We start from the raw sequence: 16,436 nt of genomic DNA, 5'->3' as shown, positions 1-16,436 counted from the left end.
ATTTTAGCTGCTAAGAATACCTGTGTTATTAAATCTTCACAGAAATTTCAGATCTGTTCTGATGAATGACTTTCCTTGGCCTAGCTGAAAAAGACTTTCTGTTCATTGGAAGTCCTCAAAGCTGTTGAAAGTCTTCCTGGTAGACTTTTTTTCATTCAAATAGGGTCTGTAAGATGGTGCCTGATACCCAACCTCCTATCAAAGTGCTGAGTATACAGATAATATTTCAGAAGACTCAGAGGACAATCCTTCCAGCCAGTTTTCCTGAATTTCATGTCTGTGCTTGATCTTCCAACATTTTCATGGGAATTCTTAGTTATAGTAGCTATTGTTCTGCAGGCAGGGTGGGTAAAGGTCTGTATCTGTACACCCAGATGGTCTGATTCTTTTACTTTATAAACATACTTCCACACATTTCGGTCAAGAAATGTGCTGCTTTAACTCCTATCCTAACAATGACGTCCAAGTTTATATTGCTTAAATATTCATGCAGTCATCTTTGCCAGATAATTTGAGGAGTTTTAAAATGTTATTTTTTAAAAGTGTTGAATAAACTTTCCTTTTATAGGCAACTTGGATAATTTTTATACACGCTTTATATTATTGTTGTGATAACATTTGGAAATCATAGTGTAAGAAAAAAAAAGAATACTGAACCAGGATTTGAATGGGTGGGAAGAGGTTTATTTGCTCTGAAGCAATACTGATGGAATAGTTAAAACAAATGAAGAAAGCATTGGTTAATTCATGAGCAATATTAATTAGAGAGAATTAGTCAGTTTGCTAGTGTACTATACACCTGTGTTTGCTAGGTATGTACAAAGCTGATGTTTACAGCATTGAATTTGCCTAAATACATCTCAGTGAAGATAACTTGGTTGGTGATGGCATTCACTACACAACAAACATAGACTGCACTGTATTTCTTCTGTGAACAATATTTAAACTTTATTTCAAATTGTCAGACTTACTTGAGATTTTCTCTGGCCCCGTAGAAACAGGAGGGACATGTCTAAAGAGATAAGTGCTCAAATTTTGGAGAGAATAGTGTCATTTTAAACAAAATGATTGACTTCATAGGTACCACAAGCGATACTTCTGCTGGTGGTTTAGCCAGATCTATGACAAGTTATATTCAGGGAAGTATTTCCACTATTACTGTGGAATAGGATAGATTGCAATTTGAACTTTCCTGGTCTTTATACAAGGGTGTATTGAATTAGATATGTGACATGCAAGCATATGTCAATAAAAAGTTCAATTCAGGTGAGTAATTAAACGAAAAAATGACAAACAAAATTGAAGCAAAGGATCAGACCTAACAGTGAGGCTAAAATGTAGTTTTGAGATAGTGCCCATAGTTCTCGTAAAGTCATTGTGCTCTCATGTCCAGCTCATGATTGAATATAGTCCAGATTGAGTATTGTGTTATTTCTTTACTGGAATTGGAGAATGAAGCTTGTGGATATGGTACACAGTCTTACAATGATGCTTTAAAAGACTAGGCAGAAAAGAAATTGTACTACTTAGCTTTGCTTTATTTATATGGTACATTTTTGTGACTAAATCTGTTTGGATCTAATATTATAAAAATAGCACCCCTTCAATTTTCTGAATTCTAGGGTAACATTTTAATAATAAATAAATGACAATATCACGTGGCCAAACGTGATGCATATACACACATACCCCTGTATGTCTCCATTTTAACAAGGCAGGATGCAAGCCGAAGGAGTGGATTAATTCTGTTTTGGTTAGCTGACAACTCTATGAACCTGCTCCTGACATTTAGAACTGTGTTAATCCTTGTTCCCTGCTTATAATCCCTCCACAAGAGCAAGCAAGGTGAATGGTGCTTTATCATAGGTAGAGACAAGGCATCTGACAGCATCTCGAGATTGCCTGGGGATTTCTGGTGGTGAACATGACATTTTAAGTTAAATTTTTCTTATACAATACTTAAAGAAATAACATTAAAAAAACTGAAGAACAGTAAATATTTGATGTGGTTTTTTTGTGTGTTTGTTTTTAGATCAAGGTTGCACTTTTAGATGCATTTTTATTTACATGTTTCTTTTTTACTTAACACTATCCATTGCTGCTTTTTCCAACATAGAAATTAATGACATAAAAATGAATAACCTATGAAACATTATTCAGTGCTAAGTTCATTTATAAATAACTATGATTTTATGTTTGCAGGTTACAACATGTGCTTTTGATAATTGGTGTACTTTATTACCTTATTGGGAATACACAACTGCATCATTAGGCTTGAGATAAACATAATTGTAGAGCAGAATGCTTGCATTGTCTTGAAAGTATTTCTCATGAATGCTGCTTATCTGTCTTCTCTTTTGTAGTATTTTTCAGTAATGACGTTAGTGAGTCCAGGTATGCAACAGTTTTTATTGTCTATCAAATGCACATTGACCTTGGAATTCTTTCAGTATTGCATTTACCCATGCTTTCCTGTTCCTTTATGCTTCTGATTCCTGTTGTCTTTTTGTTTGTTTTAGATAACTGCTTAACTGTTGTGTATCTGTGCTGTTGTTTAAGTGGCTAACAAGACAGAAAGCAAAATGAGAATTTCAAGTACTTTCTTCAGAGCATTCTGGACTCTTTCCCAGATGGATTAGTTCGTATAACTAATTCATTTTAAGTGTTCTCCCAACTTTAAGTGATGCCCTGGCTCATTTTGTGTTTATGGACATGAAGTGAGATGTAGGGGTGGCAAATTCCAGAAGAGGTGGCTTTATTTTCTGTAGCACTGTAATGGGAGTAATGCCTGCAGGCATCTGCAGGAACTGGCAGTTAGTTCTAAGAATCTTTTTCCTCAGTTTTCTTATCTTTTTGCTTGGAAACTTTGCATCAGTGTTACTACACTCATTGTCTAACTCTCTGAAGATCATCTGGTCTTTTTGTTCTTTTCCGCTGTGTTTTGGAGCAGATAAAGAGCTGAAGGTTTTTGTCAGATTTCTTAATTTGCTTATAAACAAGCCTTTAGATAAAGGAAATGTATTGTTGGTTCCACCACAAAGTGTATTAATATTTAGTTGAGCCTATAAATGGCAACCCAGCATCAGTGTGGGATGAGCATTTCCTATGAAATAGATGCTTTTCTGTACTACTTTTTGCAGCTGGGAATAATCAGTATACAGTTTTAGTCTTTTCATCTGCTTTGTATTCCTGTCCTCAGTACAGACTCTTATTTTGAAGCTGTATGCTTGTACAATTTAAGGAATCTTCTAAAAGCTATTTATGACACTGCTGGTGCTCTGATAACAAATATGTAACAGACCTAGGAATGATGCTTCACAGTTGTTTTTCTTATGGGAAATAGTCCTGTCCAGATTTGATCTCTATCAACTTTGATGACAAATGTTTGCTGCTTACATCTATTCCTGCTATAATGACTTCAGCAGTATGACATAAATGATTTGTAGTTTTTCCTGTCATACTTTCTGGGGAAATGTGGGTAAGTGGCAGCTATTAAGAGAATATCCACAACTATATGTAAAAGGTCTTGAAATGTATGATGAAAATATTTTTCTCTATTTACTTGTAGAAACAATTTCACACTTGAAATTAACTTTTCTTTAATAGATATCTGAGATGCTGTTATTTTACTGCAGCATTCTTTTCTACTGGTGCCCTAGTTTTATGAAGCTTAGATGTAGTCATGTGAATATACTCTTGGATTTTCATGCAATATTGTTGCTAAGGAAACATCATCTTTAATATTGTATCCTTGTCTGCGGCTTGTCTGTATTAATCAATGCTTGCTAATGCCCAGCATGAAACAAGAGAAGAGGAAAAAATCTTGATTTGTTTTATAATAAAGTTGTTGGGGATTATTCTCCTTCAAGATCCTTTGCCTCTACAAACCTCATGCACACTGAAGGGTCACAGCTATGTCTTTGCTGTCATCCCAGACAGGCATAGTATCAAGATTCTATACGTTTCTTCAAGACTCTGTCATTAATAATTAACACTTTGATCTAATGTTAGTATTATACAATGTATGGATCTGCTAAAAACGGTGGGGAGTGCTGAGGTGAGAAATGACCTTTTGTTTAAACTGTAAAAGAGGAGCTTGAGTGCATTGATGTGTATCTTCACTATACTTTTAAAACTGTAATACTGTACTTCAGTGTGCTTTGAATATCTATCTAGAAAATGATCTAGAAAATATCTCTGACGTCAGTCAGATATATCAGTGGAACTCTATTCTGTTGTAGCAGGCATCACTGTTCTCAACAGATCTGGCTATTTGGATGTATAACAACAGTGACAGCCACATTTTGGATTTTCTACTTCTTAGCTCTTCTTGGATGTATCAAATGTTAAAATGAATTTCAAAATTTATTTGAGTAAGCAGTTTGTTAGCCTGATTCCTGCTTTATTTCATGATTGTATTTGACTTTTTAACATTCTCCTTAGGATAGTTTGATTGAATACTGTGTTGACACTAATGTCTGTTCTGGAAAATCCAAGTCAGAAAGGCCAGAGATAAGCAGGAAGGCCTGAATAACTTACTTTGTTCAGAATATCTGTTTCTTTTTTTGGACAAGCAGTGATATTCATCAGCTTAGTCATCCCTGTATGAAAACGGAAGATATCAGGCAGACTTTTACAGTTTATCTGTGTAGGCAAGATGCAAGTCGCAGTTTAACCTGGAGAGGTTATCTCAGCTTTTGTTATCAAGATGGTAAAAGGAATGTGACTTCTTTCCTTTTGATTGCAGAGCTTCTCATTTGCACTAAGCATTCTCCTACACCTCTGAGGGAGAGAAGAGAAACAAAAAAATCCCCAAGAAAATCCTTTGTGAGAAGTCAAGGTACTGAAGTCTGTTGAACCTACACCCGCAGCTTTGGCAGCTGTCTTATAAGAGCCAAACCCATGAAGTTTTCTGCCTTTTCTTGAGGGCTGTCTGATGAATACAAAACAACTACTTCAGTAGCAGGAGTGGTGTAATTGGGCACCTCTGTAGAGGTGTCTTGGAGATCTCCACTGGGGATATCCACAGAGAACTTGCTCATTGCTTTTTCCTGTTAACTACATCATCTCCATGAGTGAAATAGTCATTAGGTAGCAGAGGTTTATATTTATGCCTTACCTGTTCTACCTATATTTTTTCTTTCTGGAGTAATAAGTTGTAAACAATTTGTTGATTAGCAATTTTTAATATTAATTCTTAATTAATTATTAATTCTTAATAATGAATGTTCCTGAATTTGTTAATTACATCAATGCAATTCATTGCGAGGCTATGCCAAGGTATGATATATTTGGTATTTATTGCTATGTCTGCAAGGATTGTTCAATCACTCATAATCCAAAAAAAGAAATGGTAAGGACCTTGAGATCTCTTTAAACTCAGGTCTGATCTCTCTGCTTTGATCAGAACTCTGAATTTCAGATCCAGAACTCTACATAGGGCTGTTTGTGCATGTGTGTCTGTACTCAGAGCGACTCTTGAGTGTTTTTTGAACAAAGAGGTTCTATCAAAATTGCAGTTGTGGAATGGGGACCCCAGTCTGATCATCCCTTCTAGTATTTGTGTTCCAGTGATTCACTTGCATGATGTGTTAATAGCAGTGCTAAGTATAGGGTTGAAAAGTCCTGACGTCAGGTTTCATGAATCAGTCATAAGACTACTGTATTTTTATTCTCTTAGTTTATCTCTTTTTTTTCTTAGTTAGTCTTCACTTCTATCCCCTCTCAAATTTCTTTATTGTCCATCTGGTCTTATTCTCCCCCTCTTCGTGGTGTCTTTGGAAAAATTAGATCATTTCATATGCAACATTTTCTCGCCCTCCAGATGCTCTTTCTATTTCCCCACATATGCACCATCTGCCTGAGTGTGTTCTGGGAGTTGTGCAGGTGTTGATCAGGATTAGGTGGCAGAACTGAAGTGAAATGTGATAAGTTTTGCTTGCCCGTTCCTTTCTGCATTGCTTTTTAATTATGAAGTTACTTTACTCAAATAAAGAAGGAAGCAAAGAGGAGTAGCTGTGTACTAGAAGAGAAGCAAATTGAGAAATGTTGGTTCCCTGATCCTAGTACTGAGGATAATGCAGAATAGCTAGTAGGAAGAAATGTTTCAGAGTCTACAGTCTTTCCACCTTTTGTGGGAACTCTGAAGATTGAAGGGTTCCTGTCTCAGTGTTGTGCTTCTGGAATTTTTTGAGCAGTGGCAACTATCCGGAATGCTATATTAAAATAGAAAAAATACAAAAGAATAGTGCGTGGGGCAGCGTGACCTCATGAATATTAAGAGGCTTCTAACACTGTTGTCTCTTGGTCTGTTTATGCACAGGAAATGTACATGTCTTCAGAATTCAGCCTTCTGATCATTTCCTTATAAACTCTATCCTGGCTATTTCTGATACATATATAGGCTTCCCTTGCCTCCACCCTTTGAACTTCATTTATCAAAATAAAACTTCAGATGTAAGAGCAACTTGAGCAATGTGCTTAACCTTTCTCTTTTACATGTAATTTTGAGAAAATGAAATCATGTGTTTTGAGTGATTCTCTCTAGTGGTCTCCAAGAAATGCTCTCTGATTAGTCAGTAGGGGGAGGAAATATTTTTAACCAATTTAAATAGCTGACTTTTGACAGTATATCTTCCTGACTAATGTAGGATATTTTTCAGCTCACTTTGGCCTGCTCTGTCCAGACTGTGTAGAATCTCATCTAGTAGTGCAGATGATTTTCTATTGAAGTATGTTCTTACTTTTAAAAAATGAAATATAAATCAACAGATGTCACATCCTCCCCTGCAGCCTGCTTTCATAAGCAAAACGCAAAACAATCTTGCTGACTGTCATGCTTTCATGATCCCTCATTTGACAACACAGTTATGAGGATTCTGTGTAGACTTTGGAAGATTCTGAACTTTAAACAAATTCTCTGCACTGTTGGCAATATGAAAAGTTAACAGTTATTCAAAATGAGCTATTCCCAACTGTTCTGTTTCAGTTTAGTCACCTGAAGTTTATTCTGGTCATAACATCTAGTTTCAGATTTGACTTTGGTGTACAATCATTTGAGAAATATCTTAAGAATTCTATTCAATCTTCTCCTCTTAAAAAAATAAAAATAAAAAAATCGAAGAGTATGCAGAATTGAATAGTTCTAGGTATGCATATTTCTCCATTGATGATAGATGTGTTGACAGAGTAATGCTAACTTTTTTGTCTTTTCCTTTGTGTTTTCAATTATTAAGAAAGGTGGTGAAAGGGAAAAGAGGTACTTTTTGTATATGAAAATCTGACTGAATTTAATAACGTGAAAATTTTAGAGCAGAAGATTAGTAACTTCTGCAATTAGTTTAATTGGAGAAATCCTTGAAGGATCAAATTGAAAAAAGGTGGTGCCATGGACTTTAATAAAGTCCAATAAATTAACTAATAAATTGTGGCATCTGGAACAAAATTATTTAGTATCTGTTATTACTAATGGAAAAATATTGTGAAATCATTTTTATGGAAAAATATTAATGCAACCAACTAGGCAAATGTAGAAATTTTATGCAGAAATATTTTTTATTTTTTTTATTGGCAGCCTTGCTTTGCATCCTGAACGTGTGTTGGTGGCAACAGGTCAAGTTGGAAAGGAACCATATATCTGCGTATGGGACTCGTACACTGTGCAAACTGTATCTGTTCTGAAGGACGTTCACACGCATGGTATAGCTTGCTTGGCTTTTGATTTAGATGGTCAGGTATGTAATTTTTGTTTTTTTTCCAAACACTCTAAGAAACTGCATCTATGAGAGCTCTTTTGTTGTTGGAGAGACCAATGCCTATCCTTATTAAGATGACAACAGGTGGTGCTCTACTGAACATAGAGGGAAACCTAGTTGTAATTTTTTTTCTATAAAAACATATTGAAATTAGTATAGGGAGGCTTTGAGTTTTTTTCAGAGTGATCTACAGGTTTTATCATTTTTATTTCTCACTATTTACAGCTTTCTAGATCAGTGTCGTTCTACAACAATGTTTCTGGTTGACATTGATGTCTTTTCTCTTTGTTATTCTTGTCACTGTGAAGTTGTCACTTTCTAACTTGAGCATTGTTAATAATTTGAGATCAAAAGTTTAGTACTAGATTGTTTTGTTGATGTTCCCTAACCCTTTCTTAGAATGCAATCATGTATTCCCTATGTACATAGGGGAAATTTGAATGTAGATCTGTGATCTGCTCTGGGTGCACTGAAAACTGATTTTTGTGTTTAAAGCCATAAATTGTCAGAATTTAGACTGTGCTTTTCTCAGTGTTTCCATATGATCACCTTTTTTCTGGCATTTGGAAGCTGGTTAGAGCTCTTTTTGAGATCTGCATCTCCAGAATTGTCTCCCTGTGGAAACATTTCCATATGAAAAATAAGTTTGTTTACATCTTAACTGTCCTTTTAAATCTAGAATTGTCAGAGAGCAGTTCTCTGTGATGAGGTTCTTCTAGATACTCCTCACAAGTAGCATTTACTGTTGATAGCAAGTTTAATTATTTTATATATTGGACCCTGTATGATATTTTGATTTAGTGGAATGATACACAGAAAGGTACTGAAATCACAACATAAGCATTTGTAGCAATTGTAATATACTGATGAATCTCATTTAAAACATTCAATTTCTGTAGTGTAGAGATAAGTTCAGTTTTCTCTACAATGAATTCTTCTGCAAGATCACAAGTATTTTGATTCTCATCTGTGCTCTCCATTGTGGAGGAGTACTGGCTGGTAGCAAGATTTTCTAGAACTGGAAGCAACATTTGATCACTCTTTTTGAAAAATAAAACTATCAGCCAATGTAGGACAATCATCAGATTTTGCAAGGGATTGATGAATATCAATTACAGAGCTAATTTACTTTCATACTTCTTGTGCAGTTGGGTTGGAATTGACCTTTATAGAAGGATAGCTGGAACTGAAACTGATGTTCCTTTCAAAAACATTTTTAAAGATAGAATTGAAAAGATGGACTTCAGAGTATCTGAAAAATTGAAGTTTGCATTAATAACTAAGAAGCTTGAAGATCACTTGTATTTAACGTTTTCTTTTCTTTCTTTTTATTCCCATGATTTTGGAGCCTTACTGATACTAAAGAAATAATGTTATTGGAAATAGCTTTCTGTTTTTGTAAAAATTTTTCTTACCTTTGTTGTTTGTTTTTGCTTGTTACAAACTCAATTTTATGATCTGCATAAAAAAATGGAAATTAAATTTCTTTTGAGTGTAAGTATTTGCTTGAGAAAAACTTGTCCAGAAGATTTGCTAAGATTTTATATTTTTATCAAGATGTCACAGTACCTGAATTGTACCAGATTACCAATTGTACCACAGTACCAGAACTGAAGAAAAAAGATTTCAGTTCCTTTAAAAATAAAAACAATAAACGGAATCACCAAGGTTCATTTTGTCTCGTCTTCAGTACTGTTACAAACTCTCAACAAAAAGATTTTAGAGAAAAAAGTAACTTGACTAATAAGTGTAGTAGAATTGGGCTGTAAACTAATATGGTCAGTGATGTGTGTCAAGAGATCTGTGCAAAGTGTTCTTAGAGCTGAAGATGATCCAGGCTGCAAGGTGTAGTTCTTCAGCTTTTATTTTTCTATAATTTCTTGGAAAAGTAACTGATCAGACAAAGCTTTTGAATGAGATGGTATATCTTTAATTTTTTTCTGTGTCAAAGTGAAGATATTGTTTCTTATTCAACTTAGTGGTGACTCTAGCCTTAATTAATGCACTGAGTTATCTTTACTTATTTATTTTGGTTACTTTTAGCGGTTGGTCTCAGTTGGTTTGGATTCAAAAAACACAGTTTGTGTTTGGGACTGGAGAAAAGGAAAATTGTTATCAATGGCTCCTGGTCATACAGACAGAGTAAGTACAGCTCAATAATTTGAGTGTCAATGAAAGTACATGAAGATTGGATTTGGATTAAGATGTTGGACTAGATTATCTCAGAGGTCTTTTCCAACCGTTATTCTGTGTATAACAAATAAATGTAAATAAAATATGTAGCTTATTTATTTTGTGAATACTTTGTTGAGACTGTGAGTGTGCATGGGAAGTGCGAAAGTAAGGCACTTTTTAGACACAAATCCCAATATGAAAAGTCAAACTGAAGGTAATCTCTTAGATTTTTCTAGTCTCTTAGATTTTCATAAATTAATCTTTTTGTTGTTTCTTTTCATGGGGGGGGGAAATAGAAAATAGAAAAAACGTGCAACTTCAGTGTTGAATGAAGAGATGAAGAAGTCATTCTATTTAAAGCATTTTAGATTATCTGTTGATTTGGTACAAGGTTTTTACTGTTTTCACTGTCCTGTTCTAAAAAGACCATGTCTGCTGACATTCTTGTGGTCTGCTGCTTTATTATTTTTATTTTTAATGCAGATATTTGATATTTCTTGGGATTTGTACCAGCCAAACAAACTCGTCAGCTGTGGTGTAAAACACATCAAGGTAATGAAATGAATCTTACTTCATGAAATACTTATACTTTGTAAAATAAGGCAAAAATGGAATCTAACAGCAGTATATATCTAAGAGGAATCTACTGCTCAGGGATTGCTATCATGTATCGCACATGACTACACTAGACATTTTACAAAACATACAGTGGAAAACTGACCATTCCTGCTCAAAAGAGTTCATGGTCAGGCAGACAAAAAAATAGAATAAAAGATAAAAGTAGAGTATAAGATTTGTCATTACGTGATGATTGTGTTGTAATTTAGAATTTAGGTCCTCTAAAATACTGTTTGAAATCCCAAGCAGTGTAAGGCAAAGAACACATGCGTACAGTGAGTCCAGGTACTCAAATTTCCGATTTAAACAATTAATGAATTGTTACACGGCAGAGCTGAAACATGTTTAACAGTCATTTCTCAGACTTTCAGAAAATGTGAAAATACAGTGGAAAGAGAGAGGAAAAATTCTTTATCCTTCTTTTTATTCTTTTTTCTCTGTAAAAGTAGCTGTTGCTACTTTTGTTGTTTTCAATGCTCTTTGCCTGGTAACAGGATTTGTAAATTGGCGTTCTGTATATTTTTATTTGATGTGTGTTCCAATTGTCATGCAGGAAAAAAGCTTCTTTTCCATACTTGTGTCAGTAAGATTATGAATGCTTGACTGTCATCAGATACATTTCCTAAAGAAAGTCAGTCTCTTATAGCATGCACTGATGACTGTGTTACCACATAACAGCAGTAGATGGCAGCTTCAAAGTTCTGCATTGCTCTTAACTGTAGGTTCCTATGGTGAGAACGAAAATAATGTTGATTTTCTTATTTTTATACCATGAAATTGAGATTAATATATATTAATGGCTGGCTAGATTGCATATACCTTTGAGCATAGTGTTTATTAAATCAATCAAGTCTCCATGAACTGAATTAATAATTACTTTTTTTTCTGTTTCAAGATCTAAAAGCAACACTATGATGATAGTAAGTTAGTATTTGCCAGCTGAGAGTTAGTATATTTAAAGGGGCTTTGTCATGTCAAAATCCATCCATTTAGATAAGAAAAGCTCTTTTTTGCAGATGGGAGGGAGAGGTGTATTTTGAAAATAATTGATAGTACTTCTTTAAATAAAAATCTGAGCCCTAATGATTTAGAGGCATTTGGATCAGGAAAGAGATTTTTACTGATGATGTCTGTTTTTCTTAAATTGTTCCTTCTTTGTGTTATTTTTTTATATCTGTAATTATTTATTCTTCATCTTCATTATTCCGTCATCACCTCACAAAATCAAGTTAAATAGACAATTTCAAATAAATTGCTACTAAGGAATTACTAAGGAATTATTAAGGAATTTTTTTTAATATGTTACCTTCCTATTTATTTAATTTGTGCAGTTACATCTAAGACAACAACATAAGCATTGGCCCTGTTTGCTTTGGTTAAAGTTAAGCAATGAAAAGTAGGAAAAGTACATAGGCAAATGTATGTAATGAGGAGGTAAAGTACTTCTCTCTCAAATGAACATGTTAAAGTATAGGAGATTAGCAAACATCCGTCTCTCTGAATGGCTTTGTCTTGCAGTTCTGGAGCTTGTGTGGCAATTCACTGACACCAAAACGTGGTGTTTTTGGCAAAACTGGTGATCTTCAAACTATATTGTGCCTAGCTTGTGCAAGAGATGAAGTGACGTATTCCGGTGCATTGAATGGTGATATTTATGTATGGAAAGGAATCAACCTTGTAAGAACAATACAGGGAGCACATGCTGTAAGTATACCTCTTCTAAATTAACGTAAAATGCTAAATAGATTTCCAGAGAGCCAAAAAGGGCAGTGCAAGATCACCTGGTCTGTGTTCTTAAACAATTCCAGTGATAAAGACTGATAAAGACTACACTCCTATGGTAAGGCAGTGGGCATTGAAAAAAAGAAACAAGTACCCAGAGAGGTTGTGGATTCTCCATATGCATCTCACTCCCTTGGAGATAATTTAAACACAACTGGACAAAGCCGTGGGCACTTGCTGTTAGCTAACTCTCCTTTGAGCACGGCTAGGTGGTCTCCAGAGTTTCTGTCCAACGTTAGCTGTGCTGTCATTCTGTGAATTGAGTCCTACTGGCTAATTATCTGTTAGCTCTCTAGAGTCCATTGATTCTATGGACTGCATAAGCCTGTATGCTTACCTAGTTTGTTGGCACATATGCTTATCGTGCAATTGAAGTATTAAAATCATTCTTTATAATTTGGTTAGGTAGAATAGAGGGATCAAAAATGGTGAATGTTATATATGTGAGAGAGGTTGCTGTCAATTAATAATGAGTTGATAATGTGTTCACTGATGGCTGAGAAATGTACCGTAGGGAATGGGTTGCACCTTATTGAACTGACTTTTAGGAGAGATTGGACTACTTAGTCAGACAGCTGTATAATATGATGGTTTATGTGTTTATGAATAAAAGTGTAATTATGAAGAATTTAAGTGTGGGAAACATGTAATGACCCAACTGATGAATACAGGATTGTTAGAGCTTGTTGCTCTGTTACACTGCATCCATTTTTTGTTGAACACAAGATCAAATTTGAAATGCTGTTCTCTTTATCTTCATTAGAGTAAGTGGACTGAGCTCAAGTGACCTTGGAGTAGGTCTTATCTAACTTTCTATTTTTGTCTGTGTCCTTTAGGCTCATTGGAGTTGTAGTTTGCCATACTGAAAATTAAGTAGGTTCACTCGTCTGTGGTTTTGGAATTCATTTTTACAGGATATTACAGTCAGTAAAAATCACACCAATACAAGAAAAAAATATTTTCCAGAAATTTACTTTCCAACAAAATGAAATATTATTTTTCAATAAAATATTAGTTAAAAGGATAAGATTGTCAGATTATAGTAAGTGCAAAATATAAAAGCTTGGAATAAGAGTGCTTCTTCAGTCATACTAAACTATAATCATTATATACAGTTATTTTGTACTTGATTTTATAAGTCATGTCCTACTTGTCCATTCTATTAGAAGAGAATGCATGTGTAAATGGTATCATTTGTTGTGGGTGTATATTGTTAAAAGCACAGTTTGAGCATAGTAAGGAATCAGTATAAATTTGCATTCAGAGAGCTAGTGTTGGAATTGTCATCCCTGCATGCCTGTTTATCATGACTTATCATTACTTCTCACTGGGCTTGAATTAGACTGAAAATTTATTCAAAGAAAGTGTGTCATTATTTACTTGAATATCATGTATTCTGTGTTACAAGAAAAAGGGTAGGTATCTCAGCTACAGAAGAATACAGAAGAATTTCTAAAGCACATTAGTGATGTGGAGACACTGTCCATCTGGCTGGCAGTGGTCTGTATTAATATAGCAAACAAGTATTTCTCAAAGTTTGACTGCTTTTGTTACATTTAGCTTAGTTCAAAAGTTATTTGAACAGCAGTTCAGTGTGTTTTAGTATGGGTAACAGAGGAAATAAAGAACAACTTTAGCACTAGCAAGCAAAATTGAGTTCACTCCTAAGCCAGATTATCCATTTTGTGTTACAGCATTACTAAGAACTATAGACAGAGGAAAGAAGAGTTTCTGGCAGATTCCTATCTGAGTTTGATGAGGAATCAAAAAGGTTAAACCAAATAGCATGTTTGGATGACTGGAAAATTTGTTGGAAAAGGACTGCAGAGTTCACTGAACATAGAAGTAGGAGTGGAAGGTAGGAAAAGATGAAAATGAGCAGAGGGGAAGAGTACAGGCGTAGAATGTATGTTTAGGAAACATTGGATCACAGTGGGAATTTGTGGAACTATAGTTTTGCCAATCACTTATTAATAATAAAACCAATGGAGAAAGTCTCAAAAAGGAGAAAGGAAGCAAGGTGGCATGAAAATATATGAAAATTTATTGGCATTGTTGTGGTGTTACAGGCATGCAGCGCGTCTGATTCTGGAATGTTAACCATGTATACTGTTTAAAAAAATAATCTTTTATCCAATGTTACATGGCTGTGCCAGTGCAAACAACAGACTATAGAATTTGCTATTTATTTTATTCACTTTACAGGTTCTAAATTCAAAGTAGCCTGTGATTATTAAGTACCTGAAACAGACACAAGGTTTTACTCATGCATTAAAAGAAAATATGCTTGTTTAAAAACACTGAATGCTTTAAAGATTGTTATATGCTATGTTTTGCCTTGAATTGCAAATGTACATAAGATGCTTTCTCAGCAGCTGAATAATTTATTTTGAGATAGTCTTTCAGAGGTACACATTAAAGTTGTGTGGATTGATGTCAGAAACTGAGGTTAAATAACAGACTTGAGGTTAAATAACAGGCACCCTGTTAGAACTATTGCACGCCTATGTCAGTTGGTTGAACACTAATTAAATATAGATGGAAACAATATAATGAACTTAAATGAATGGTTTTAAGCCAGTATCATTTACCAACACATTAAGTCATGCAGAAGTTTTTCCCTATTGTTCAGCCTTGTTGTGAATTTGAAAAGCGATAGTCCACTTATAGGCAGTGAAAGACATATATACAATTCATTTTATTTTTTATAGTAATATGCCCATTTTTGAACTATTTTATGGGTAATCTGTGACATAAGAAGATTACATTTCAGAATAGTTGCTCTCCACTTACAACATATTGACATCAACTTTAAATATTTACAATACAACCATTTACTGCGCTGCATACACGGGAAAGTCTTAGAATAAATGCCCATTATAGACATTGCTTTATATGTTAGCATATGTATCCTGAACTACATTTGGGATTAAAAAGAAAGTGCTGGATTGTTTACCATACTGGCAAAATTTTTCTGTTCTCCATATTGTTCAGAAGAAGTAAATTGCTTTCTGAGCATACTTGAAGTTTCCATGTGATTGCTTGTTCTAATTGCCTGTTTTCCATGTGAATGCTTGGTCCTAATTACAGCTAGCTACAGTCACATGTTTCAGGAATTGCATAGTTAGAAAATTCACTGCACTAGTTTTACTAGTAGACTGCATTTGGACAAATTAGCAATTGATTTCTGTCCACATGAGACAAGACAGGTCCGGAAGTACCAAGCAACAAGAGGCTACTTCACTATTTTAAATTTCATGGATAGAAGCTCTAGGAAAATATACAGTATAGGCCATCTTTGTTAAATTCTTGTACTTCTCTGTTTTTTCAAGTTCTGGTCTGTCTGGGGTATCTTTATTTGCTCTCATTTAATTCTCTTTTCCAGTTTAAGGGAACACAGATGTGATACCAGCTGGTTATGCTGAAACAATAGGAAATATTTTGCATTTTGAGAGAACTGCTGATTAATTTGAGTTCTTTCCAAAATTTTCCCATTCATTAAGAAGCATAATGAAAAATCCATAGCAGAAAAAGATGATCTGTATGGCAAATTTACTAACTTTTAAGATGGGATAATTTGATCTACATATTTTGTTTTGAGTCAGGAGCACAATCAGTGTTTCTTGCTCGTATTATTCACTTGGAACAAACAAAGTCAGTTTGCCTCTCATTACTGATGAAAGACCACTGACCATCAAAAACTAAATTATGTTCATAACAACTACAGATTGAGGGATCAAGAACTAAATTATGTTCATAACAATTACAAACTGAAGAATTGAGAGAATCTTGAAGATTTCAAAGATGTTTTGAATTAGCAAACTTTACTTTTCCTGAAAGGAAAGATTTAGTGAAAGCACAATGACTGGCCAAGCTCTGAGAATAATCTATCTTTTCCCACTTAAATGTGGGCCTAAAAATTAAATGAAGAGTAGCTAAGCTCAGCTTCCTCCATCAGATACTTAGAGTCCCCATAATGGACTTTTGTTGTTGTTTTCATCTCTTATCCCAGTGGCACTTACACTGAAATGAGGATGTCCTGTTGCATTGCAAGAGATTGATTGAGCACATCTGCCAAATCTCCTTGACAACCAGTATGTCCTTCTC

General features: G+C 34.5%; 1 protein-coding gene across 3 annotated transcripts in view; it reads left to right on the top strand.

The window, feature by feature from the left end:
• Positions 1-16,436, top strand: part of EML5 (EMAP like 5) — a 93,699-nt gene that overhangs the window by 9,067 nt on the left and 68,196 nt on the right. For all 3 annotated transcript variants that reach the window (XM_052693435.1, XM_052693434.1, XM_052693436.1), the window contains exons 2-5: positions 7,574-7,733; positions 9,798-9,896; positions 10,413-10,481; positions 12,066-12,251. In XM_052693435.1, the coding sequence (XP_052549395.1) occupies positions 7,574-7,733; positions 9,798-9,896; positions 10,413-10,481; positions 12,066-12,251 (514 nt within the window). The remainder of the gene's footprint in view (positions 1-7,573; positions 7,734-9,797; positions 9,897-10,412; positions 10,482-12,065; positions 12,252-16,436) is intronic.

This window comes from Tympanuchus pallidicinctus, unplaced genomic scaffold (assembly GCF_026119805.1).
Source record: "Tympanuchus pallidicinctus isolate F22 unplaced genomic scaffold, pur_lepc_1.0 scaffold3, whole genome shotgun sequence".
Classification (NCBI taxonomy): domain Eukaryota; kingdom Metazoa; phylum Chordata; class Aves; order Galliformes; family Phasianidae; genus Tympanuchus; species Tympanuchus pallidicinctus.
The sequence above is the reverse complement of the archived record's forward strand: the minus strand, read 5'-3'. Positions and strand labels throughout refer to the sequence as shown.